At 34.9% G+C, this 27,425-nt stretch overlaps 2 protein-coding genes across 3 annotated transcripts; both read left to right on the top strand.

Annotated features, from left to right (window-relative positions):
* The first annotated feature begins 1,002 nt into the window (after positions 1–1,002).
* LOC110930457 lies at positions 1,003–1,663 on the top strand. Its single transcript, XM_022173760.2, has one exon. The coding sequence runs from the start codon at positions 1,062–1,064 to the stop codon at positions 1,503–1,505; it is 444 nt and encodes a 147-aa protein (XP_022029452.1). The 5' UTR covers positions 1,003–1,061; the 3' UTR covers positions 1,506–1,663.
* A 6,395-nt stretch (positions 1,664–8,058) lies between these two features.
* Positions 8,059–15,044, top strand: LOC110930456 (protein HLB1). 2 transcript variants are annotated; one of them, XM_022173759.2, is made up of 14 exons: positions 8,059–8,502; positions 9,930–10,049; positions 10,222–10,291; positions 10,646–10,759; positions 10,846–10,929; positions 11,039–11,089; positions 11,183–11,212; positions 11,293–11,355; positions 11,433–11,498; positions 11,583–11,711; positions 11,821–11,856; positions 13,744–13,863; positions 14,463–14,624; positions 14,706–15,044. In XM_022173759.2, the coding sequence occupies exons 1-14, from the start codon at positions 8,144–8,146 to the stop codon at positions 14,814–14,816; spliced, it is 1,515 nt and encodes a 504-aa protein (XP_022029451.1). In that variant the 5' UTR covers positions 8,059–8,143; the 3' UTR covers positions 14,817–15,044. The 2 variants fall into 2 exon arrangements, with proteins under 2 accessions (XP_022029451.1, XP_022029450.1); XM_022173758.2 differs by having other exon boundaries at positions 8,060–8,502; positions 9,927–10,049.
* The last annotated feature ends 12,381 nt before the right edge of the window (positions 15,045–27,425 follow it).

A 27,425-nucleotide genomic window follows, 5' to 3' on the forward strand; every position in this document is an offset into this window, starting at 1 on the left:
CAACTTAGTACCAACGAAGATGAAGTTGATGAAGTTTATATTGATAGTGTCACCGATGTATTATTGACGAGATCATCTCCGCCAATGTATTTTCGACCAATTTGTGGTCTATTGGTGAAAGTCTCATGTTTTGAAGAGTATACATGCTATAAGAGGCTATAATGATGGTCGAGGTTATAGATATTGGAAAAAAAATCAGAAACATTAGCATCAATAGGAACTTATCGATCAATAGTAACTGTGCGATGCAATATGATCAACATGCGAATAATGGTTCATAACATGCGAGTTTGGTTTCTTTGAACAACATGCGATTTTTTTTTCTTATAACATGCTTTTTTTTTTCAGTTTCAACATGCTATTTTTTTTTTGTTTTTTCAACATGCAATTTTTTTTATATTTTACAACATGCAGACTTTCTAGTCATAAAGTTTATAACGTGCGGACTTCAAATTCGTACAACATTACACTTATCATACACTCCTTCGGTTCTACCCATGTTTCACAACCAAAAGATTAAGAGTTCAAATCCTGCAAAATAAATGTTAGCTAAATCTATTCTAGAAAATCTAAGAGTTGTGAGAAAAAAAAATCTAAAAATTGCAAAGCATCATCTTAAAAGATAGAAGACCTGACAAAGGACTCCACTAATAGGTAGTATATGACCAAATGTTTTTTTGTGTTTTAGAAAACCATTATATAGGTCATACGTCATATATATAGATACATCCAAAACAAGTCACAACCAACAACAATATGTAGACTAATAAATTCAACCATTTTTATTGCTTTTGTTATTTCTAAGTAAAACATCTTAGTCAATTCAAACTTTGAAATCCAAAAATAGATACAACACCATGAGTGTAAAACACAAATATAGGTGGCTCACCACCCACGCACCACACACCTTAATTAGGTGAACCACCATCCCAACCAAACCCCAATTAATTAAGCCCAACTCCTGCCTACCAACTGTTGGTCTATAAAACACAATGCTCATTCACTCCCTATCATACAAATAAAAAACCAACTCACACAAATTACAAAAAGAAATAAAAAAAATGGCGGACGAGAGAGCTGGAGCCGAGATTGTGTATGGAGCCGACGAGTGCCTTCGCCATTCCATCGAGCTTCTAGATGAGCTCGGTTTCCCTAGAGGCGTCCTCCCACTCAAAGATCTTGTGGAGTGTGGGCGGGTTCGAGCCACGGGCTTTGTTTGGATGAAACAAAAGGCTCCATATGAGCACTTTTTTGAGGGGACTAATACACGTGTGAGTTATGCTATAGAAGTGACTGCATATATTGAAAAGTGTAAGATGAAGAAAATGACCGGGGTTAAAAGTAAGCAATTGTTGATGTGGGTACCTATTGTCGAGATGAGTATGGAAGATGTCAATAGTTCAAAAATCTACTTCAAGATCCCGGTTGGGGTCGGGAAGTCGTTCCCGGTAACGGCGTTTATGACCGATGAAGAAAAGAAGAAATACATCGAGCGATCTAAGTAAATGATTAGGTTAAATTGGGTTAATTGATATTGTCATATTGTAATGTCTTCTATTTTGTTTCTTGATTTGGTTGTTTTCTACTTCGGGGGATTTAATATCTGTAATATTTACTTTCATATGGAGAATATATGAACCGAGCTTCTATTTTATTAGAAAAACTAGATTATAACCCCGTGTATTACACAAGTTGAATAAATGAATTTTATATACTAAATAATTAAACATTATCTTTTTAAAAGCCTCTTTTATTGCACGGGTTAAAGAAATGTAATTTTATATATTAATTAATAAAATAAGTTATATCTATAAGAACCGTATGTATTGTACGGGTTGAATAAATGTAATATTATATACCAACTAATAAAAAAAATTATATCTTTAAAACCATTGTATTACACGCAGTGGCGGATCTAGAAGTAAAATTCAGGGGTATCCTATAAAATTTTTACCGTGCATTTATAAAAGAAATCAATTTTTAATCGTACATTCAGTGATGGATGATAGATTTTATTTGTATGAAGTCACTGGTTTTAAATGCTTTAATTCATACAAGCGAGCGAACATAAAAATTTCCGGCTCGATTCGGGTCAGATCCTAACCTAAGTTTATTATCTACTAATATGTACTAATATATCATCACGAACTTTAATTTAGTTTATTTGTTTTTTAAGTACTAGATAATCTCGACAATAAAACATTTTTATACAATGAAAAGTGTCACCTGATATTTACATAATTTAAAAACTAGATTACGTATGAGTAGTAAGCTCTAGAAAAAATAAAAGATTTAATAAACTAATAGATAGTTAGATAATTAAATAATAAATAATATGTTTGATTAATAAACTAATTGACGGTAAATTAATTAAATAATAAATGATATTTTGATTTAATACTATGGGAAAAGTTCCGATATAAACAGTCTTTTCGTACAAAACGTACAAAAGGCATGAAAAAGTTAAAAAAAAAAAACGCGGTGACATAGTTGTAATTATTTACTCATAGGGTAATTATCAAAATTAGTCTACTAGTTTATCAAACAACATCTCAAACAACATACAATTCAAAATTATCATACAAGATCATTTGTAGAGTAGTTATGATACTTTATAAAATTACCCTACAAGATCAAAATTACCATTCAAAATCATTTTACAAAATTACCATACATTATCAAAATTACCCTACAAGAGAATTTGCAAGGTAATTTTAATAATTATTCTACGAGTAAATAATTACGAAAATATCATCACGTTTTTTCAGCAAAATCTTCAGTTCATACGTTTTATAGGTTAAAAGTATTTCTATTTGATGTTTTGCCTAAATACTATACCTTTCGAAAAGGGTTAAATACTATACAAATAATAGAATTAACATATCTAACTTATGAAATTTAAATATATTATGTAATATAATAACAATAGAGCCCACGTGTAGCAGTAACTTCACAATTTTCAAGAGAAGAAAAGGTTACATTAATTAAGGGTCTTATCTTTTGTTTTTAAAAAACAATAAAACATATTGAGTGGGGCGATTAGTGTAAATTTGTAATTATGTAACTCGGTTGTTTGTTGGGCCCCTCGGTTTGAGGGTGTCGTTTCTGTTTTAATGAAGTTCTCCTTTCAAAAAATAAAAAATAAAAAAAAATAAAACATATTGTTCTTCTTCTCCTCCATTTAGTCTCTGCAACTTCAGCCGTCATATCTTCTTCAAAATATTTTATTTTTCTTATCTATCTCTCTAATAACTAATAACTCAGGGGTATCCTAGTATTACATTCAGGGGTATCCAAATACATAAAACCTAGAAACAATATTTTTTTTTACATTTCGCCATAAAAGTTGAGGGGTATCCCGGGCAACCCCTAACCATTATGTAGATCCGCCCCTGATTACACGGGTTGAATAAATGTAATATTGTTTACCAAATAATAAAAAAAAATTACATTTTTAAAATCCCTCATGTATTACATGGGTTGAATAATAATATGATTTTATGTACCAAATAATAAAAAAAATATATATTTAAAAAAACTAACAGATTTTTTTATATTTAAAGTAGGATAAGATTGAATATTAATCTGAACTAACGGATTTTTTTTATATTTAAAGTAAGATAAGATTGAATATTAATCTTTATCTGTTTAGTTAATATAAGATTGAAAAATCATATTGATTAAATTGGTGGGAGGTTGTATGATGATAAACCGGTTAACCGTACTGAATGATAAAGATAATAGTGATTGTTGAACAAATTAATTACTCGAATTTAACAGAAACATTTGTGATGTTAGGTGGATTTTTTTTTAAAAATTATTTGAAAGTTAATATCAACTTTGGAATTCGTATGAATTCTTATTAGATTTGATTAAATATTATTAATAATAAAAATTTGTATTAGATTAGATTTTAGATTTGCTTAAATATTATTAATAATAAAAATTTGTATTAATTTAGATTAAATATTATTATTATTAGTATTATTAATAATTTTAATCAATTAAATGAGAGAATGACAAGTGTCCCAAAACAGCTTTCTTTTATTCCCAAAACAGGTTTCTTTTATTATATAATATAGATGTTGAACTTATATAATTTTTTTTTGACATAAGGTATATCAAACACAAAACAGGAAAAGGTATGTCTAACTGAATACCTGATCCACTGGTTGAACGTAGCCTTGGGTATATACGTTTTCGACCCCCTCTCGGTCGAAAATCTCAAGATTCGCCACTGACGATTTGCATGTGTGAATCGCGTACTCCTTTGTTTCAGTTATTTAGGGATATGAACCACAATTAGAGAAATTAAAGGTTTGGCTTTATTTTTAAGGATATTTGATCAAAACTACACGTCTAATAACACCGTATTCACTTTCCCTTTAGTAAATTATTGAAAATTTAGTTAACCACTACACATTTATGAAAGTGTAGTACAATTAAAGTCTCAATGCCTAGCGAACACTAACATAATAGGAACTTTTACACATTTTAGTTACTCCATTACATATAATTTAATTTTAATGAACTCAAATTTCCGTTATCAATATGTATTGACATAAACTTATAGTTGTTTAAATTTTCTCTTCAATAGATTATTTCGAGACCATCCTAAGATACATATCTTACTTTTTATATTGTGATAGGCTTTTTATTTTCGAGAAGAAGTATATATGATGTCAAACTACAATAATCTAATATCTTATATAGCTACTTTGTCATAACCAATAAGTTATAATTAAATTAAAGAAATAATAATATATTGCTTAGTTTGAGAGACAAATTGTCATTTAACACATTTATCACTCTAAATCATAATATATAATGTACCTAGAAAAATCCTATAAATTTAGAGAAGAGAAAAATGCAATTTGCGTCCCTGTGGTATGTCTTAAACATCAACTTGAGCCCCTAAATTAAATTTTTGGTTTTTTGAGTCCCTGACCTTATGAATTGATAACACTTTGAGTCCCTGCCGTCAGTTTGGCTGTTTGAGGCAGGGGTAAGACCGTCTTTTGACATATATTAATAACACTTTGCGTCCCTATGGTATGAGTGAAATATCAACCTGAGCCCCTAAATTCATTTTTTGTTTTTTTCTTAAGAAATCTAATAATTCAAATTAAATTAACTCTTTTATTTTTTTAAAAATGCAATCTAATAATTAACTCTTTTTAAATAAATGCAATATAATAATTAAATGTATACTATATATAACAAATTATTAAAGCGTAAATTGTATATTAAATGTAAAGTTTTAATACATACAATACAGAGACAAAACGTCATACCAACTTCGTAGACTTGACGGAACTTACAGACTCGATAACAAAAGACCGTAACATACAATACAAAGACCGTAAACTGTATATTAAATGTAAAGTTTTAATCCAAAACTGATCCGATACAACAAAATACATTCAAACCAGCATCAAAACCAAAACACATTCAAATGAGGAACACATTCAATCCAAAACTGATCCGATACAACAAAACACATTCAAACCAGCATCAAAACCAAAACACATTCAAATAAGGAACACATTCAATCCAAAACTGATCCGATATAACAAAACACATTCAAACCAGCATCAAAACCAAAACACATTCAAATGAGGAACACATGCAAACCAGAATCAAAGCCAAAACACATTCAAACCCACATTCAAACCTCTGTTTTGATACCCTAACACATTCCAACCAAAAATCAAAACCAAAACACATCAAACCCACATTCAAACACACATTCAAACCCAAATTCAAACCTCTGTTTTGATACCCTATCACATTCAAACCAAAAATCAAAACCAAAACACATCAAACCCACATTCAAACACACATTCAAACCCACAAGAATCAAAACCAAAACACATTCAAACCCACATTCAAACCCTCTCTGTTTTGATACCGTAAACCCTAAACCCACAAGAATCAAAACCAAAACACATTCAAACCCACATTCAAACCCTTTGTTTTGATACCGTAAACCCTAAACCCACAAGAATCAAAACCAAAACACATTCAAACCCACATTCAAACCCTCTGTTTTGATACCCTAAACCCTAAACCCACAAGAATCAAAACCTCTGTTGATACATCAAACCCAAAATCAACCCTCTGTTTTTCAAAATAAACCGCAAATCATCAAATGGAACCCAAAATCATCGAATGGAACCCAAAATCAAACCCAAAATCAACCCTCTGTTTTTTTTCAAAATCAACCAAAAATTATCGAATGGAACCCAAAATCAAACACAGAATCAACCCTCTTTTTTTCACAATATAAACACATTCAAATCATCGAATCAAACCAAAAATCAATATGAGGATGAAGATGAACCTGATCTGTTCGATGATGAAGATGTTCGATGTAGATGATGAAGATGATCTGTTGAAGATGATGATGATGATCGATGAAGATGATGAAGAGATCTGTTGAAGATGTTGATGATGTTCTTGAGAGTTGGGAGAGCTCGCTATTTGATGATGTGATGATAATGAAACTGGTGATGATAATGAAACTGGTAATGAAGTAATGAATTTATTAAGCTCGCTATTTAAGGGTTGGGGGTATTATGGACTTTTCACAAGCCTCAAACGGTCAAACTGACGGAACACTGACGGCAGGGACTCATACTGTTATGAATTTATAAAGTCAGGGACTCAAAAAACCAAAAATTTAATTTAGGGGCTCAGGTTGATGTTTGGGACATACCACAGGGACGCAAATTGCATTTTTCTCTTTAGAGAATAGTCTATCATTTTGTTGAGTCAAATAGGTGATCTTGAGTTCTTGACTTACACGAGAAAGAATTTGTGCTAGATTTAAGATCATATGCCTCACGTGTACCATACAATTGAAATATCCAAAAATATATGGAGGTAAAAGTAGATTTACTTTGGACTCCACCAGCTAACCAACGGGTTAGGTAAACCGTAACTTGCATTATGCATGTTATTTTCAAGAGATTGTGATAGAAAATCAGTGAAAGCAAGATTCGAACCTAAGACCTCTCATATAGATGAATTAGATGCTTAACACTGCAACAAATGTTTACAAGTTGGAAAACATGACAGAGATAAAAGATGTGGATGTGTCTTATTTGCTTCAAGCTAAAAAATCTTTCTATTCACAGATCACACACCAAAGATGCAAAACTTTTACCCTCATCACATACAACCCAAAATATGCATTTACTTTTTTTTCTTATATAACCCATGGTAAGCTTTCCTTCTTTCTCTAATCATCGAAACACAACTCCTATTACTTACCACATTATCACTACCAAAACTAAAACAAACCAAACACCACCTATTCTTTATACAAATTGTTGTATTAAAATTCTTAAACCCAAATTGAACTTTAAGAGCATCTTCAACGCTAGACGTGGGTCTAAAATCAAACCCTCCACCTCAGCACGCCACATAATTCTAAACCCCTACCTTAAAAAACTACTTTTACTTTTCAACGTCAAACAAATCCAGACCTCCCCAACCTCACACTCCACTTTTATATATAAAAATATTTAAAAAAACAAATTATTTGTGTGTGGTCTCCACCTCTTGGTATGGACGGGTCTGGTGTAGCGGACCTCCTCCAACGCATGCCAACTCCGATTTGTGAGTTTGGAATTTCGGATTTGGTCCACGCTGTTGAAGATGCTCTAACACGACACACAAAAAGTGACTAAAACGAACAAAACAAACCGAACCGAATCGAACCAAACATATCCGCAATGCAAATCTAAAAACCACTCAAAAGCGCCAATGAGGTAGAGGTGGAGTGGTTGGGGAAAAGACTTGGTGTGTCTTGTAACCCAAGTTCGACTCCCACTCTTCCCATTATTTTCTGCGGCATCCAGGTGAAGAACGAATACGGGTGGCGCCGGTTCGTCTTAGATGGGAGGCGAGATTTTACCAATTATTTTACTGTCGTACATTTGAGGGAGCCAGGGGCTGTCAACGGTCGAGTAATCGATCTTGGCCACAGCACCCGGTGTCATGGTGATTGACACGTCGTTCCTTGACCTTAAAAAAAACCCACTCAAAAGCATTTTACTTGGATAAGTTGCAGTCTATACAGAAGTCGAGGAAGTACTTTCAACGCACTTCCTCTCTAGATCTCCAGATCAATTCAACCATGTCAACAGACGATCAACGATCCGAACTACAAAACGGCGATGCCAATCCCGAACCAGATTCCGATCTCAACACTCCCGAACACACTACGATCCAGTCAACTGATAGCGTCGAAGATAATTCATCCCCGATCCAATCAACTGACAATGATAAATCTCCTCAAGTTGTAGATCCGGAACCTGCAACACAAGTATCCGACACACAAAATCCGATCGAATCAAAGGACAATGAGCAGTTGCAGAAAGACGAAGGGAACCGGACGTTTACTATGAGAGAGTTGTTGAATGAGTTGAAGAATGGAGATGGAGATCAGGAATCTCAAGTGTCTGCTGGTACTGATGCTGTTACGCCACGGCGTAGGTTAGCGTTTTCTCCTGATTTGGTTTTTGTTTTCATGACTGGTGTTAGCTTGAGGAGACTACGATTAGGTGTTATTGGTGTAATTGAACAGGAATTGACCTAGATTTTGACTGATTGTGACTAATTGGTTGTGTTTTAGTTGATGTAAGTGTTATAAAATGCATTTTAGGGCTTTTATTTTATCACTAGTATAAGGAAGTATCAGTAGTTTTTAGATTATGTCAAAACTGCAATTTATAACTACATTTAGGAGGAGAGATATGTCTGATTAGCGGGAGACGTGCCACCTACGTGGTTTTAGGAAGGCTATGTGGTGTTTGCAAGTAAGGGAAGGGTAGCACTTGGTGTCATGATGATTTGCAGTTAAATAATCTTGTTTAATCTATTTGGATCTCTAGTTTGACTTTAATTTGACAAGCATTAGACCTGTGTTGTCGAAAGCCCGCTGTGTGCACGCCTAGGCCATTAGGTCAGGTTGGGCGCGGGGAAACTCCTTTGGTCAGATTCTGGTCAAATTCTGAAAGTTCTGGCAGATTGTTCTAAAACATCCAAAAATGAACCGGGAACCAGCCTAAACTAGCCCTAAGAGACCTGAAACATGTCTGAAACTTCCAAAAAGTGGTATGTTTATGCTATGCACCTTGCTTATCTTGAGCCCTCGCTTTTTAAGCGTCTTGTACCTAGGCCCAAGGCTTGCCCTTTCCGCCTTTGACCAACTATGTATTAGACTATTCACAGTCATGGAAAATTGGAAATTGGTATCTTGTTTTGTCTTTAGTAGCAATGTTGAATTATGTTAAGTTTGTGTGATTAGTCTCTCCAATACTACATGTGACTTTTGGCTATGAAAGATTGTAACTAATGTCAGAAAGATGGAAAGATATCAGTGATCGCAGAGAGTACCAGGTTTTTTTTACTCATATCTTGAGAACCGTATGTACTTAAAGATCATGTGTAATGCTAGGAAGACATTTTCCAGACCAGTTTGTGTTATTTTACTTTCCGTGCTACCTTGATCAAACTCGAAATTTGCATTGCTCCCCTTACTCTCACTTAGGCCTATAAATGAACCGAAAGTAAATAAACGAATGGACATAAATGAAAGTAAATAAATGAACATAAACGAAAGTAAATAAATGAACATAAACGAAAGTAAATAAACAGATGGACATAAATGAACGAACACAACGTGTGTTCATGTTCGTTCGTTTAGTTAAATGAACAATTAATTTTGTTCATGTTCATTCGTTTATTAAATTAACGAAAATAAACGAACTTCCCGCCGAATAGTTCACGAACACTTCATGGATGTTCGGTTCATTACATGCCTACTCTCACTCTCTGACTGTCAAATGTATTTTCTTTACTAGTAAGATGTTGTGTTAACTTGTTCCTGCTTCTTTTGTCATGTGTTTGAACTTTAGTAGTCAAGAAACCACACAGCATACAGAAAAGAATAGTGCTGCCATGGAGTTGATCAATAGTATCACCGGTTCTGACGAGGAAGGTCGGTCAAGGCAAAGGATTCTTACGTTTGCAGCAAAAAGGTAGCAATATTTTTCGTACTTTATGGTTAGATAATATCTTAGTCATGTTATGTAAGGGTCATCATTATATTCAGGGATACGTTAAGTAACACTTGACGTACATATACATATGTAAAAAGGGGAAAACAAGCAATCAAGTAATTATTATTATTTTTTTAAAATTATTTTTCAGGTATGCAAGTGCAATAGAGAGAAATCCAGATGACTATGATGCACTTTATAATTGGGCACTGGTTCTTCAGGTAACTTCTGTAACCATTCAACCAAGTAATGTTCATAAATATATAGATACATGTTGTAAGAACCTAGTGTAGCTTTAGTTATTTCCCAAAAACAATGATCGGATACGCCATAAGATATCTACACTATGTTATTACCATATGCTATATATATGTAATAATTTTGACAGAACATAAGTATCTATAGTTCTTTTTTCTGGGTAACCATGAGAACCCGTTAGGGAAACTCATGGGGCTCCACCAATGCCCTGCTAGAGCGCAGCTAATGCTGGGCAGCAGGCCTTTAGGGGAGTATCGATACTCTCTATGAATTTATGTGTTATATGAACCATTTCTTATCTTTCATTTCATTTTCAGGAAAGTGCAGATAATGTTAACTCAGATACTAGCTCACCGTCCAAAGATGCTTTGCTTGAAGAAGCTTGCAAAAAGTATGACGAGGCGACGCGTTTAAACCCCACTCTTCATGATGTATGTATCTCAATCCCTATAAAGTATTTAGTAATTGAACTTGAAAAATTTTCTAGTGTTAATATATTCATGTTGTCTAATTGCAGGCTTATTATAACTGGGCTATTGCCATATCTGATCGGGCCAAAATGCGTGGACGTACAAAGGAAGCTGAAGAATTATGGAAACAGGTTTGACCCATAAATCATGATATTTTCCCATGCTATACATTTTACAACAAACAATTTATGAAGAATGTGAAATGCATGCAATTTGAGTTTTGTTCTTGTGATATTGCAGGCAACAAATAATTATGAAAAAGCTGTTCAACTAAATTGGAACAGTCCCCAGGTAACTCTTAAGACACCTTATTCATTTTTTTTTTTTAAGAAATAACATGTTTCCTATTCATTGGTTATGACTCCATCTTATAATTCGTTTCAGGCTCTCAACAACTGGGGTCTTGCTTTACAGGTGCATCTAGTGATCTTTTCTGTTTTAAAACATTTTCTTGCAGCTGACAATGTATTAATTTCATCATTTGGTATTTGCAGGAACTGAGTGCGATTGTTCCTGCACGTGAAAAGCAAATAATAGTTAAAAGTGCAATCAGTAAGGTACAATAATATTAGTCTGGTTAAGACAGACCATGATCATGTATCAGTTTTATTAATGACATGTTTCTGTAATGAAGTTCCGTGCAGCTATACAGTTGCAATTTGATTTTCATAGGGCCATCTACAACCTCGGCACTGTTTTGGTTAGTTTAACGAAATATAACCGTATACCTAGTTTGAAAACATGAATTTGGCGTGATCTTATTTCAATAATCCCGCTTTTGTAGTATGGATTAGCAGAAGACACATCAAGAACTGGAGGAACAATGGGTGGACATGATGTTTCCCCAAACGAGTTATACAGTCAATCTGCTATCTACATTGCTGCTGCTCATGCACTAAAGCCAAATTACTCGGTTTATATCTTCTATTTTTCAATTGTTTTTACTAAAGTTGTCCTTTAAGAAACTAAAAATGCTTTAATCAGATCATGATATGAATGTAACTTGAAATTTTATAATACAGGTATACACTAGTGCCTTGAAGCTTGTGCGATCCATGGTTAGTGCATTTTACAATTTATCTAATCTAATCTAAATATTAATAAAAGACTACAAATAATGCCACATGGCATTCTCTCCTTCAACCACATAAATTTTATTTATATTTATTTAATTAATATATTTCTTTTAATACTAATAACCAATATATATAAATATCACTTATCTTTATCTTTATCTTTATCCTCATCTTTATTTTAATATTAATAAATCCAATTAATAATATTATAAATATCTAAAGGAAAATTGGTATTTAATAAACCAACCTTTGGCCAGTTGGTAAATAATAATCCAACCTACAGAATTGGTATATAATAATCCTACCTATCAATATGTTGGTACTCAATGAACCTCCGTTAGTTTTTTTTAACTGAAGTTAGTTTTTAAGTTTTATTTATTACACAAACAGTCCCTGTAGTTGTAATTTACTAGTTTTAACTATGAGTTAATAGCCAAAATGGTCCCTGAGGTTAATAGCCACAGCACCGCCACCGCCACCACCACCACCGCCGCCACCACCACCACCACCACCACCGCCACCACCACCGCCGCCACCACCACCACCACCACCACCGCCACCACCACCGCCACAGCACCACCACCACCACCACCGCACCGCCACCACCACCACCACCACCACCGCACCGCCACCACCACCATCGCCACCACGACCATCGCCACAACACCGCCACCACCACCACCGCACCGCCACCACCACCATCTCTGTCTTTGATCATCGACGCCTAAGGGGTTTGAATTCAGATGCAGTAACAGACGATGACTGACCAAAAACATCACAGATCCAACAGCTCTAGCGACGGTGGTGGTGGTGGTGGTGGCGGTGCGGTGGTGGTAGTGGTGCTGTGGCGATGGTTACGGTGGTGGAGGTGCTGTGGTGATGGTGGTGGTGGTGGTGGCGGTGCGGTGGTGGCGGTGCTGTGGCGGTGGTGGTGGTGGTGGCGGTGGTGGTGGTGGTGGTGGCGGTGGTGGCGGTGCTATGGCTATTAACCTCAGGGACCATTTTGGCTATTAACTCATAGTTAAAACTAGTAAATTACAACTAAAGGGACTGTTTGTGTAATAAATAAAACATAAAAACTAACTTCAGTTAAAAAAAACTAACGGAGGTTCATTGAGAACCAACATATTGATAGGTAGGAGTATTATATACCAATTCTGTAGGTTGGATTATTATTTACCAACTGGGCAAAGGTTGGTTTATTAAATACCAATTTTCCATATCTAAATCTAATATCTAATAAATTATTAATATCCTTTGTTTTAGACCCTTTGTTTTTTTACTTATTAATAATATTACCCAAAACTTTTATAATTTTGCAATTTAGACCCTTCGTTTTTTTTTACTTATTAATCTAAAGCTTTTCATCTTTTCCAATTTAACCCCAACTCTTTTTAATTTTCAATTTTGTTCCACCATACTTTTCATCATTCCCAAGCTTTTCGTTTCGTTCTAAATTTTGTGAGTTAACGCACCGCAACGTGCGAATGGGGTTCAACATTTTTCGTATATTTCTCTCGTTTGGCCCGTCAAAATACATCTATTTTTCTCCGTTTGACACGTTCGTCGCAACGCACGGGTCTTGGATTAACTTAGTTATTTTTTCTATGTTTTACGTTTCAATTTAATTTCTCTGCAACGAGTGTGCGTAACTCAAAGATTTTACGTCTGTTTTTCGCTCGGCTTTATTTTTTTCCCGTTTTTATTTATTTTGTTTCCCGTTTTTATTTATTTTGTTTTTACGAGTTTTCCGGTGTTGGTGATCGCTAATAATGGTATAGCACTTATACTACTTGACACAGTTTTAATTAATAATTAATTATCATGGTTTTTATATAATTTCATTACTGAGTGTTATTTTTGTTTTAGCTGCCTCTACCTTATTTAAAGGTTGGATATCTAACTGCACCACCAGTGGGACAACCAATTGCTCCACATTGTGACTGGAAGCACACTCAGTTTGTTTTGAACCATGAAGGGCTCCAACAGGTATGTTCGTTTTTTTATTATGTTTTTAACTTTTATTTATGCATATATGCATGCGTTTAGAAGCTTACATTATCCTGTGTGTATATATACATACATATTATTACTATGTAGCAACTAGGTGAATATTCTTTCTTGGATAAAATAAAGACATATTGGGTCAATCTATGTCATCCTAGTCAAAGTTGAAATGCTCAAGGCGCGAAGGGTCTTGTGGGAAAAAAACTTACGCCTGAGGCAAAAAGACGAATTAATAGTAAAGTAAAAAGTATATACTTGTCATTGAAATTTAAAATTATATAATACCGTTTCACAAATATAATAGGAAAACCTAACGGAATCATCAAATTAATACCAAAAGTTCAAGACGAATGACTATTCGTCAAAATAAGCAAGATTCATTTTTCATCATTATGAATGTTATTTATTTGTTTAGCAGATTAGTTTTAGAAAAATCTATAAACTGGCTTAGGGGTTGAAGATTTGATCTGATAAATTAATTTGGTATTTTCTAAATTTGTTTAAAAGTAATACTATAGGAGCAGAGGGATCTAGTGTAAGTGACACCTCATGTACTGATATTTATCATTAACCTGTGACAGATACACAATGGTGAGCAACGACACATGGTATCTGGAAGTAACGGCAGACCCGCAATTAAAATAGATATCCCCGATATCGTCTCGGTATCAGCATGTCAAGATTTGAGTTTGCCTCCCGGTCCTGCAATCTGCATAGATACAATTCATGGACCCACATACTTGGTAACAGATAATTTCATATATATTTTTTAAATTGTTAGTTTTTATGAAAAACGTGAATAACAGAGAATTTTGATACATCAGATTGCAGAGTCATGGGAATATCTGGATACGTGGCTTGATGCTATTCGGCTTGTTTACACAATTTTTGCAAGAGGTAAGACCGATGTTTTAGCAGGCATAATCACCGGGTAAATTTTTATGTTTGATTGAGAGCGCTGATGTTTTTTTTTTTCTGAAGTGTGGAAGTGACTTCTTATAGATGTTAGGTGATGTAAGATTTTTGTATATTATTATTCTTACTGTTGTCATTGTCGTTATCGTTTTCATTGCCGGTGCCTCCGGTGATTATGAGCGCGGATGTTACAGCACACCGGTAAAAGTAATAGTTTCTTTTTTTATATCTTATATTTGTATTCGACATTTGAGGTATACAATATATTTTCGGCTAGAAAAAAAAATAAAGGCGAGTATTTAGAGTTTTTAGAGATGAGTAAATATATACACAGTATGTTTTCGGTAAGATTTTTAGAGACGAGTATTTTAATGTATACGGTAAATATATATACACTCGAGCTAGGAATTGAGTTTGTTTACAGTTTTCCTTTAACTCAAGCAAGTTTATGAGTCGACGTGATGGTTCATTTAAAATTTCCCATACGATGGGAGGCGCTACTCAAAATGATCTGCCTTTTTTATACAATTTTGATTGAACTAGCCGAACGCTGTAGTAGAATTTAGCTCCAACTCGAATGTTGCAGTATGCTCGCCTCCAACCTGAACGACGTACACTTGCCTAGCCTGTACACTATAGGAGTGTTGATGAGACGCTAAGACTCACAGGTGGTAGCCTTGACGGCTGCTAGACTGTATGATTATTATTGAAATAAGAGCAAAGCCAAAAAAGTCACAAATGGTGGCATCTAAAATAAGGAATCATGGTCTCACCCTAAAATTAGTAATGGTTGAGCACTTGAGTTTCCTTATAAACAGATGGACTTGCATACATTGGTTTTATTAGTTGGGCTTTAGCTTAATCTGAGTTTACTGAAGTTTATACAAGTCAGGCCTAAGACCATGTGTAGTGGTAACTTGTTATAATGCCTCTATCATGGGGCATTATCCGACACGTGGCAACCCAGTCAGCATAGGGCATTATAGCATAAAGTGGTGTAATGGGGATAATGCCCAAATAATGCCCTTCCAATTATTAAACAAAAAAAAAGCAACCTAAATGATATTGGCTAGTCAAACATGGAAAAAGCAACCCATTGGATGCATGCAGCGTTTTCATTATAACGCCAAAGGTGATTTTTTGAATTTTTTTTATTATAACGCCTAGTGTAGTGGATGGGGGGCGTTTTGGGGCGTTATTTTTCAATTTTTTTTTTAAAAAATTACGCCCCACTACGGGTGGTCTAAATGCCTAATTAGCTCAATTTGAATTTGCTCGAGTTATGAGTTTATTAAACAACCATATGAGTAACAAATCGAACATGGGTAAATTATAGTAACAACAGATACGCACATAGGTGAATTCATGTACTAACTGGTTTTTCCGTACAGAGTGTACAAAGTATCCATGATGTGACACGTGTATTGACTCATGTAACATTTAAATAAAGGGTTTTAGAGCATTGTTGTAATGACTTAGACGCTCAATTATAATTATTTACTTTATTCACACATTAGACCTTGAATAGTTGGATGCATTCTTCTTTAGATGCATTGATGTAATTGATTTAAACACACACTTGTAACCAATTTAGACACATTATTGTAGTTGGACAACTTATACGTATAATATATAAGAATTTATTTAAGGTTATAAAAAGAGAAATATATTTAAAAATAAAAACTATTTCTGAATTTCTTATTATTATTTAGGATATATCTTATCTGATAAATCTTATCTCTGACTCAATGAATTTATATAAATTTTCAGTATTCGATTTTTTTCTACTCATACATCTTAAATAAGCTTTACGTATTTGATTGATTCAGGTAAAATAACTTTCATAACGACATAACTTAGAAAACAATAAACAGAAATTATGATGCCATCATTACTATATATTAAGACCACATGAAGAATCAACTGTAAGATTAAATATATTATGTTTAATATTTAATCTATAGCCATCTTAATCATTTACATTATAGAGATGAAAATATATTAGAACCTATTATTTAATTAGTTGGTAATTGTTGATGGACCATATTACCCTTAGTAACTAATTAGGTTTCCTCCTGGGTGCTTATATAAGGAGAGTTATGTGGAGGTTTAAGGGTTACTCAGTTACACAATTCACACACCCCATTAGCCATAACATCATCACGAAACCTCCTCTCCATAACCGATACCCTTTTCGGTTTCTAAGTCCCCATCATCAGTTAGCACCCTAAGGAGGAACCAGATCAAGATGACAGGCATGTCAAACTTCCTCACTGGATTCTCCTCTGCACTATCTGCTGTGACAGGTATGATTTATATTGTTTTCCTTCATGTACAAACAGAACTGAACCAACATGTGGTATCAGAGCATATGTTGATTAGTCAGTTCTGTTTTCGTATCCATAATTCTGGGATTGAAACTTGGAAAACGGAATTTTGAAACCTTTAAAACCTGAACAGCCGGTTTCGAGTCATAAGTATCAACTCGAAATCATGATTTTCGGAAAAAGATCAATGATATGTTCATTCGGAATTAACTTGTTTATGTTTAACCGAAATCTGTTTAGAAAAAACTATTAAAATTCAGGTTTCGGGTTCCAGAATTTATGTTTTATGTTTTAGGGTTCATCATGTTCTTGAGAAAATTCGAAGTATTCTGTTATGATTTGGAATATGATTTGGATTATTAAGTGTTTTTCCTGGTTTTGATCTAATTTTGTCCTCTAAATTTTTTTAGAAAATTGTTAAAAGATAAGTTGATTACAATTTCGAAATATGTTGATAAAATTAGATCAGCTTATAACAGGAAAGCATATCTCTTAATCCCTTAGATTTCGAATTTTCGGTTATGATATCACAATTAACAGCTGTTAGCGAGGTTGCTACTCGAGACCATGAGGTTGCTACTCGCAACCATGAGGTTGCTACTCGCAACCATAACGTCATTAGTCGAGACCGTAGTTGCGACTCGCAACCAAAACGTGATTAGTCGAGACCGTAGTTGCGACTCGCAACCATAACGTGATTAGTCGAGACCGTAGTTGCGACTCGCAACCATAACGTGATTAGTCGAGACCGTAGTTGCGACTCGAAATCTCGAGACCGTAGTTGCGACCGTAGTCGATCCGCGCTAACGGGTAGTTTGCTATTAAATAAATGGTTTTGTAATTTACTTAGTTAATTAATCAGAATCAGATAATGTAATGTTTTACAAAACCAGAATAGCTTAACTTGAATGAGCTTTTGATATATCATTTCTGGCCAAAGCTGACTTGATACATCTACTTATCATTCAAGTATTACGAAAGCTATGCTAAGTGTGCATCATAAGCATGAATGTTTTAATATCTGGCCAAAGCTGATTTAATTCTTTCATAGATGGCATACTTAGCAAGTGCATAACTAAAGTGATTGTTTCAATTTCTGGCCAAAGCTGATTTGTTACAACCACTTTGCACATATGCTTAAATGATTACACTTTTGGCCAAAGCTGTTTTGTTTTCGTTTAAGTAGAATTTTTTAGTTAAGTCTATTATTTTGATGTTAGTAATAGACATTATCACAGCTTCATTATGTAAAATGGTCATTATTTTGCCTGCCTTAGTTTAACGTGCCCATAGATCACATTAGAATTTCTTCCTTAGTATCATAACTTGCTCATCTTATTTCCACTATCAGCACCCAACTGCGGGATTCCACCTTTGACTGGTGATAACTTTGCTACATGGAAGGATGCTCTCATGCTTACTCTCGGATTGCTTGATTTTGATTATGCTCTAAGAGAGAAAAAGCCAGCGGACCTTACCACTCAAAGTACTGCTGCTGAGCAGTTAACTCATGAAAAGTGGACTAGGTGTAACCGCATGTCTCTCATGTTTATGAAGCAATCCATAAGCAATGCAATCAGGGGAGCTATTCCTGATTCTGAAGATGCTAAAACCTACTTGGAACATGTGGAGGCGCAGTTCAAAGGGACGTCTAAGGCGCACGCTAGTACCCTTATTCTCAAGCTGGTGACAACTAAGTATGATGGGAGGAGCGGCATTCGCGAGCACATCATAATGATGAATGACATGGCCAATAAGCTGAAGGGGCTGGAAATGGAAATCAGTGATGGTTTCCTTGTTCATTTCATCATTACTTCGCTTCCTTCATCCTTTGAAGCATTTAAGATCTACAACACTCAGAAGGAAAAATGGACGATGAGTGAACTGGTCGCCATGTGCGTACAGGAGGAGGAGCGTATGAGGATGGATCGCACTACTGATGTTGCCAATTTCACTACCTCCAATCCTAAGAAAAGGAAGCACAATTATCAGAGGAAGGATGCTTCTAAAGTCCATAAGTCTAATCCTAACCCTAATACAAGTGCACCTTCCAGCTCTAAGAACTCCTTAGGCAGTATCCGCTGCAAGTTCTGTAAAAAGACAGGACACATGCAGAAGGAATGCCCTGACTTTAAGGAGTGGCTGGCTAAGAAAGGTAACGATTATTTTATGATACTTGAGTCCTATAATTTAAGTGTTCCTGCTAATTCTTGGTGGTTTGATTCTGGTTCTATGGTTCATGTTACCAATTCTACTCAGGGATTCCTTTCAATCCGGAAGCTGGAAAGAAACCAAAGAACGCTTAAGGTTGGGGATGATCGAGAATTAGAAGTGAAGGCCATTGGAACATTACAATTAGTTATGAAAACTGGTTTATGTATTAAACTTTATGATACCTTATATGTTCCTGAGGTAACTCGGAACCTTGTATCAGGACCAAAGTTAGACATGGACGGTGTTATTGTTTCCCATGGTCATCGCAAACTCTCTATCCATTATGATTCTGTTCTTTATGGTACTGGTGTTCTGGATGGAGGTCTCTATAGATTAGAACTAGATGATGGCTTTTCCAAATCTTTGTTGTCATATAACATTAATGAATCACTCACAAAGATGGAAGAGAAACGAGACTTAGAGACTTCATCCATGTTGTGGCATCAGCGTTTAGGCCACATTTCTAAAGAGCGATTAAATCGTCTCGTAAAGGATGAAGTCTTACCTCCTCTCGATTTCTCTGACTTTGGAACATGTGTCAAATGTCTTAAAGGTAAAATGACATTAGCGAATAAGAAAGGTGCCACTAGGAGTTCTAATTTATTAGAACTCATTCACACTGACATTAGTGGTCCCTACCAAATCGCTGGCATAACAGGACATACTTCATTTATCACTTTTATTGATGATTATTCTCGTTATATGTACTTGTATCTTATTAAGGAGAAATCTGAATCTCTAACAACTTTTAAAGATTATAAGGCTGAAGTTGAAAAGCAATTAGATCGTCAGATTAAAGTTGTGAGATCAGATAGAGGCGGTGAGTATTATGGAAGACATACTGATGTGGGTCAAGCTCCTGGTCCATTTTATGAGTTTTGTAAGGGCCAGGGGATTGTGAACCAATACACCATGCCTGGTACACCTCAGCAGAACGGTGTCGCTGAAAGAAGAAACCGTACCCTTATGAACATGGTGCGCAGTATGTTAGCCAACACTAACTTACCATTATTCCTCTGGACTGAAGCGTTAAAAGCAGCTGTTCATATACTCAATAGAGTTCCTTCTAAGTCTGTCCCTAAAACTCCTTATGAACTTTGGACAGGAAGGAAACCGAGTCTTAAATATATGAAAGTATGGGGCTGCATTGCTGAAGCAAAACTTTACAATCCTTTCCTAAGGAAACTTGACCCTAAGACAGTTACCTGTTTCTTTATCGGGTATCCTGAGAACTCTAAGGGTTATCGTTTCTATTGTCCTTCCCATGTCACCCGTATTGTTGAAACCAAGCGTGCCGCGTTCCTGGAGGATTTCAAGGTCAGTGGGAGCAGTACCAACCCTTACGAAGAATTGCAAGAAGTACAAGACGCGGGGGGGAGAGACTCGTCGCTTACCATTACTCCGATTACTCCTCTTGTACCCAATGCAACTATTGTTCCTGAAGCTACTGCACCAACTGCAAATTTACCTCTACAATCAGAACCCATTATACCTCATGACGAAGGCACATCAAACGCTCAAAACCAAGACAACGCTGAACCCGATAATCCACTCAGGAGGTCATCCAGGCAAAGAAGGCCTCCTAATTGGGATGATTATGTTACCTACCTGACTGAAATGGATCCCAGAAAGCTCAATGATCCTATCTCTTACAATGAAGCCATTAGCAGTGATCAGTCTTCCGAATGGAATAAAGCAATGATTGATGAGCTTGAATCCATGAAGAAAAATGACGTTTGGGATTTGGTAGAATTACCCAACGGAGTCAAACCCGTAGGATGCAAATGGGTGTTCAAAACAAAACTGGATCCGAATGGAAACGTTGAACGCTACAAAGCAAGATTGGTTGCAAAGGGCTACACTCAGAAAGAGGGAATTGATTATCAAGAGACATTTTCACCTGTCTCTCGTAAAGATTCATTAAGGATCGTCATGGCCCTAGTAGCTCATTTCGACTTAGAGCTGCATCAGATGGACGTTAAAACTGCTTTCCTTAACGGAGATTTGGACGAAGATGTTTACATGAAGCAACCTGAAGGCTTTGAGCCTGAAGGTCAGGAGCATCTAGTCTGTAAGCTGAAGAAATCCATTTACGGGTTAAAACAAGCATCACGTCAGTGGTACCTCAAGTTTGATGAAGTCATGAAGAAGCAAGGTTTTATGAAGAATCAAGTGGATCAATGCACCTACCTCAAGATGAGTGGGAGCAACTTTACTATACTTGTCCTTTACGTTGACGACATTCTATTGGCAAGTAATAGTTTAGACATGTTGCATGAGTCGAAGCGGTTACTCTCGCATAACTTCGACATGAAGGATCTCGGAGATGCATCTTACGTCATTGGCATCGAAATTCACCGAGATAGAAACAAAGGGATCTTAGGATTGTCCCAAAGGGCCTACATAGATCGTGTCCTTACACGGTATAACATGCAACAGTGCAAACCCTCCGTCGCTCCAGTAGTTAAGGGAGATGTTTTCGGTTCATTCCAGTGTCCGACAACAGAGGTTGAGAAGGAGCAAATGAGCCAGATACCTTATGCATCAGTAGTCGGGAGCTTGATGTATGCTCAAGTCTGTACTCGTCCAGATATCGCTTATATTGCTGGAATGCTAGGCCGTTATCAGACTAATCCTGGCTTAGATCACTGGAAAGCAGCTAAGAAGGTACTTCGATATCTGCAAGGGACGAAAGACTATAAGCTGACTTATAGAAGAAGTGATCATTTGGAAGTGGTGGGCTATTCTGATTCTGACTTTGCCAAATGCAAAGATGACAAGAAATCCACTTCGGGCTATATCTTTATGTTAGCAGGCGGCCCTATCTCTTGGAAGAGTCATAAACAACAGTTGACCACAACTTCCACAATGATGGCAGAGTACATTGCTGTCTATAACGCAACCTGTCATGGAATGTTGATTAGAAATCTGGTCACTGGACTCAAAATTGTTAATTCCATTTCTAGACCATTGAAGCTTTACTGTGATAATTCAGCTGCCGTTAGTTTCTCGAACAGTAACAGTTCGACTGGAGCTGGTTTATATCTCGATACGAAATATCTATTTGTACGTGAACGTGTTGAGGAAAATAATCTTTGTATCGAGTATATTAGTACTAAGGATATGCTTGCGGATCCGATGACTAAAGGTCTCCCTCCTAAGGTTTACGAAGAACATGTTCGGAATATGGGATTATGTAAAGACCTTATTTGAGCATATTGTACTAGCTTATGTTTTATGTTTAATGAAATTTCCTCAAGTTTGATTTTGTATGTCTATTAGAATATGTTCAACCGGTATAATGGCATATAGACAAATAAAAAGTTACAAATCAAACAAAGGGCTTACGCGTATTTTGATCATGATGACTAGGTTTTAAATTAAGGCTATAGTATGATTAATGGGGGTCCTGAGTCGCATAATGATTCAACGGCTGTATTTTTCTGCTATAGTACTTGTTTAAGGCTAAAATGAGTGTTAACTCCTGATCAGGCTTAGCTAATACTCATAGTAAATGATTACTCGGCTAAGTGGGAGAATGTAAGATTAAATATATTATGTTTAATATTTAATCTATAGCCATCTTAATCATTTACATTATAGAGATCAAAATATATTAGAACCTATTATTTAATTAGTTGGTAATTGTTGATGGACCATATTACCCTTAGTAACTAATTAGGTTTCCTCCTGGGTGCTTATATAAGGAGAGTTATGTGGAGGTTTAAGGGTTACTCAGTTACACAATTCACACACCCCATTAGCCATAACATCATCACGAAACCTCCTCTCCATAACCGATACCCTTTTCGGTTTCTAAGTCCCCATCATCAGTTAGCACCCTAAGGAGGAACCAGATCAAGATGACAGGCATGTCGAACTTCCTCACTGCATTCTCCTCTGCACTATCTGCTGTGACAGGTATGATTTATATTGTTTTCCTTCATGTACAAACAGAACTGAACCAACATCAACACCAACTCTATCTTATAGTATTTTATTTTCTTTACCTTTCACATTCATCATTTATACTTCAATAATATATCTCTTTAACATATCTCTTAACATATAATAGTTTAATTTAACTTTTATTTTTGCCTAGTATCTTGCTTTCATTAACAATTTTTTTTAATAATTGTTAACGAAAACAAGATTTTTTTTTATAAAAGTTGTATAGGTAGGTGTGTTTAATTCTTTTCACACCTTGATGGTATTAATTTTGTCATATAGTAAGTTATATTAAAAATACAATATTTTTTGTATTCTAAGCTATAGTGAGTGTTGGTATCGTATCTGTACCGTGATGAACCAAATCGATACCAACATCAGTACCGATATCGGTGTTATCAAAACCAGGTTTGGTATTCGTTTTATGCTTTCAGTCGATGTAAAATATGTGTCGGTATCATTTTGAGCACATCACGACTTTATTTTCTTCTTGTTTTCTCTTTCGGTTTGGTTTTGTACCGAGTATCGGCATCAAAACGTACCAAACCAATACCGACCGAACTCCCACCTTGTAGGCCGGTATGAACTGTGACCCCTTTTTATTTTAGTTTCACCCTAATATATAAATATTAGGGGGAATTAACTTTAAAAAAATACATAATAGTATTCTAACATAGATTTAAATTTAAATGAAAACAAAGTTGTATTCAAATTTGATATTGTAAAATATACAAGAACGAACTGATACCAATGCGGCGGAGAAAATCACTAGTGTATTATATATTATATACTATATTAAAAACAAAAAATTGACACATGAACAATATCTTAGTTTTTTTAGTTTCATATTAACATTTATAGGATAAATAATATATCTTTTAACCCATTTAATTTGAACTTTCTCTAATGACTTGCGTTTGTTAATTAAAAAATAACTGAATATTGTTGTAAAACAACTAAACCTAATAGCGATATAAGGAGAAGAATAACAGAATGGGGGAATGTAAATCTTATTGATGTATCATATAAATACAATAGCTAGTATTTATAGGGCTTGACATTAATACAAATACATTAAAGTGATGGGAGTTAAGCATGTGGAAAGTCACAATATTATAACTCATTCATAACACCCCCCTTGACTATCCACATGATTATGTAAAATAGCATATTATTCTTTTCATACGCTTGGTGATATATGCTGTCTCGTTAAAAACCTTGCTAGGAAAACCCATTGGGATAAAACCATAGCCAAGGGAAAAAGAGTACAGCGCGTATTTTCTCCCCCTGATACTTCTGTATCAGGTGTGTTGCCTCATTAAAAACCTTACTAACAAAACCCAATAGGACAAAACTTAATTAAGGGAAAAAGAGTGCAACTTGAATAAGTCTCCCCTTCATTTTAACATGTATCCTTTAAGTGACGTGTGTCCATCTTCCTTGAAAGTCGAATAAAGCTTTTGTAGCGAATCATTTGTCGCTTGATCCCTTAATGTGCAATCCTTTATGTTGAGCAATGTTGTATAATCTTCTAACGAGACTTTAGGTGCCTCCTTCCAAAAATTATCATATCCACGACTGTGTTTTGTTACATTAATGCATCTACAAAACTAACCAAACTTGTTTTTATGGGTTAGTAAAATATAATCAAATATCGTTTATACCTGAAATATTTCTTTGAACTCATTCCAATGTCTCTTCGCTTGACAAAGGTTATATCATGACAATAAGCTCAAGTGAAAGATATTATAATCATACATAGCTAGCAAAATATATTAATGCACTTATGCATTTAACGATGGTACTTCCAGAATGTGAATCTCTACTTTGGTAGAAGATGATAATAGACATTTCTTATAATAAATGACTTAACAACCTTTAACTACATTAAGGTTCAACTATGCCCATACTAAAATATCAAACATCATCTTCTAGATGTACTTGGGGGATTGGTAAAATATAATTACATATATACTCGAACTGCAGTTCGAGTAATAATTAGACCGTGCCAAGGTCATTCAAAAATTCTCCCTCTAAAAGCTTGACAATTTCTCTCAATAATGCCTAGACATCATTACTGTAAATTGCGATTATCGTGAATTTTTAAAAGTAGAATGTTCATAGAACATGGCTAATTTAATCAAAGGTATATCCCTCTTTATGCGAATATCTCGAGTTGTACAACACTCGTTTCGACTATTTAGTCCATGCGTATTTTGTCAACTTCATATAATACGTTCTTGAGGTTTTGACATCATTAAAGCTTCTAGCATTATCAATCCATGAGGGAATTCTTTCCATCTTATCCAAATATGCATGTGCTTTCACTCTTTAGAAGTTTTGCTACATAAATTTGCCTTTAAACACATAGATATCTATATCATATGCAAAAATATCAAGAACACTTGCTTCTATATCCAAAATCCATATTGTACCATGTTTGTACATTGTGTACATTAAGATGCCATAATAACCAGGTACACATTTTCTATGTATGTTTATTGGAGTATTGGTGCACAATAATTACATCCATACGGTGTTTCAATTAACCTCTTAAGCACTCAAATGCTTTAGGATACTCATGGGGTTATATTCAATTCAATAACATATACAACATGTATATGTATTCAGATCTGAACTTATATAATAATCATAATATTCTCGAGAACTTATTTTACATGACTTAGTATCAAGTGATACATAATTTTCATAAGACGCATGTCAATTCTCTTTTATATATTACCAGACTAATAAGATATTGGAAAGTCAATGGATCCACCACTGGAGAAAACATCTCCTCATAATCAATCATAGATCTTTGCGAAAATGATTGTGCCACCAATTTTTCTTTATATCACTCAATTTGATTTTCACATAATTTGCATAAAAGACCCGTTTATATCCAACATATTTTACAACTTCAATTGTATGTACTGTTGGTCCAGATACTTTCCATGTCATTAGAGAATTCGGCTTTGCCTTATTTGCGTCTTTCCATTTTGGCCAATCATTTCTTAATATTCATTCATAGGCAGATCTTAAATCTTGATCCTCATCATTTAATCATTTTAAGCGCTACATTATATACAAAAGTATAACGACGTCGATTTTTTATTCGATTCCATACATATCTTAGACATGATACAACTTAGCAAGATCTCTTTATTTTCAGGTACCTGAGGTTCTTCTTGACCATCATGTCTAATGTCTCTGCAGGAGATCCTATTATTATAACCTTGACTTGACCATCTTAATTACTTGCTCCAATTTTCAAGAAATTTTGTTATTGGAATTAACTAGTCTACCACGCTTCAGGCGTGCAATAGACTCATTACAAAATATGTGGTTGTACTCTTGGGACACAAATATAACTGGAGCATAAGCAGTTGATTATGTGACTTACTTAGTCACTCTATTTAGGTCAGTGAACTGGTCTGGTAATTTGTTTTTTTAATATTGGTAAATGAATTATACTTAAACTTCTAGTTCATAGTTTATAGTCTGAGGATCAAGATGACATGATAATTCATTTCACTTTCACTTTCCAACTACTTGTTATCTCCTCCTAATGTTGGGAACATTCATTCACTAAAGTGAAAACCAATGAGCCATAAACAAATTTCTCACTAATGGCTTTAAGTATTCAATCATAGACGATTATTTATACCCAACATATTCTCAAACTTTTTAGAAGTCCCATCTTTGTGCGGTGTGGTGGATGAGTTTCAATATATGTCGCACAACCAAAACCTTTGATGAGACATCTTTGATTCCTGACCAAAAACCAACTGTATGGGGAGAATTATAACTTATTGGCTTGATGTGAATTGATGGTACTATATATAAAATTACATGTACCTAAACGAACTTTTGCTCCTCTCATGATCATTGGCTCTGTAAACAATAGTAATCTGGATTAATATGCTTGCTATCACATTAGCTAAGCCACAATCACACAAGCTTCAAGTTGTGGATTTGATAACCATTTAGACGATGCATCGATTTCAGAATACTAAATGGTATCATGTCGGGATACACTTATTCCCTTATTATTTCCAATACATTTAGGGATGTAAACCATACTTTAGTTGGTATATCAATAACTTCCCTTGAGAGCAAATATTGCTTGTGTAAGTACTA

This window comes from Helianthus annuus, chromosome 3 (assembly GCF_002127325.2).
Source record: "Helianthus annuus cultivar XRQ/B chromosome 3, HanXRQr2.0-SUNRISE, whole genome shotgun sequence".
In the NCBI taxonomy this organism is placed as follows: Eukaryota; Viridiplantae; Streptophyta; class Magnoliopsida; order Asterales; family Asteraceae; genus Helianthus; species Helianthus annuus.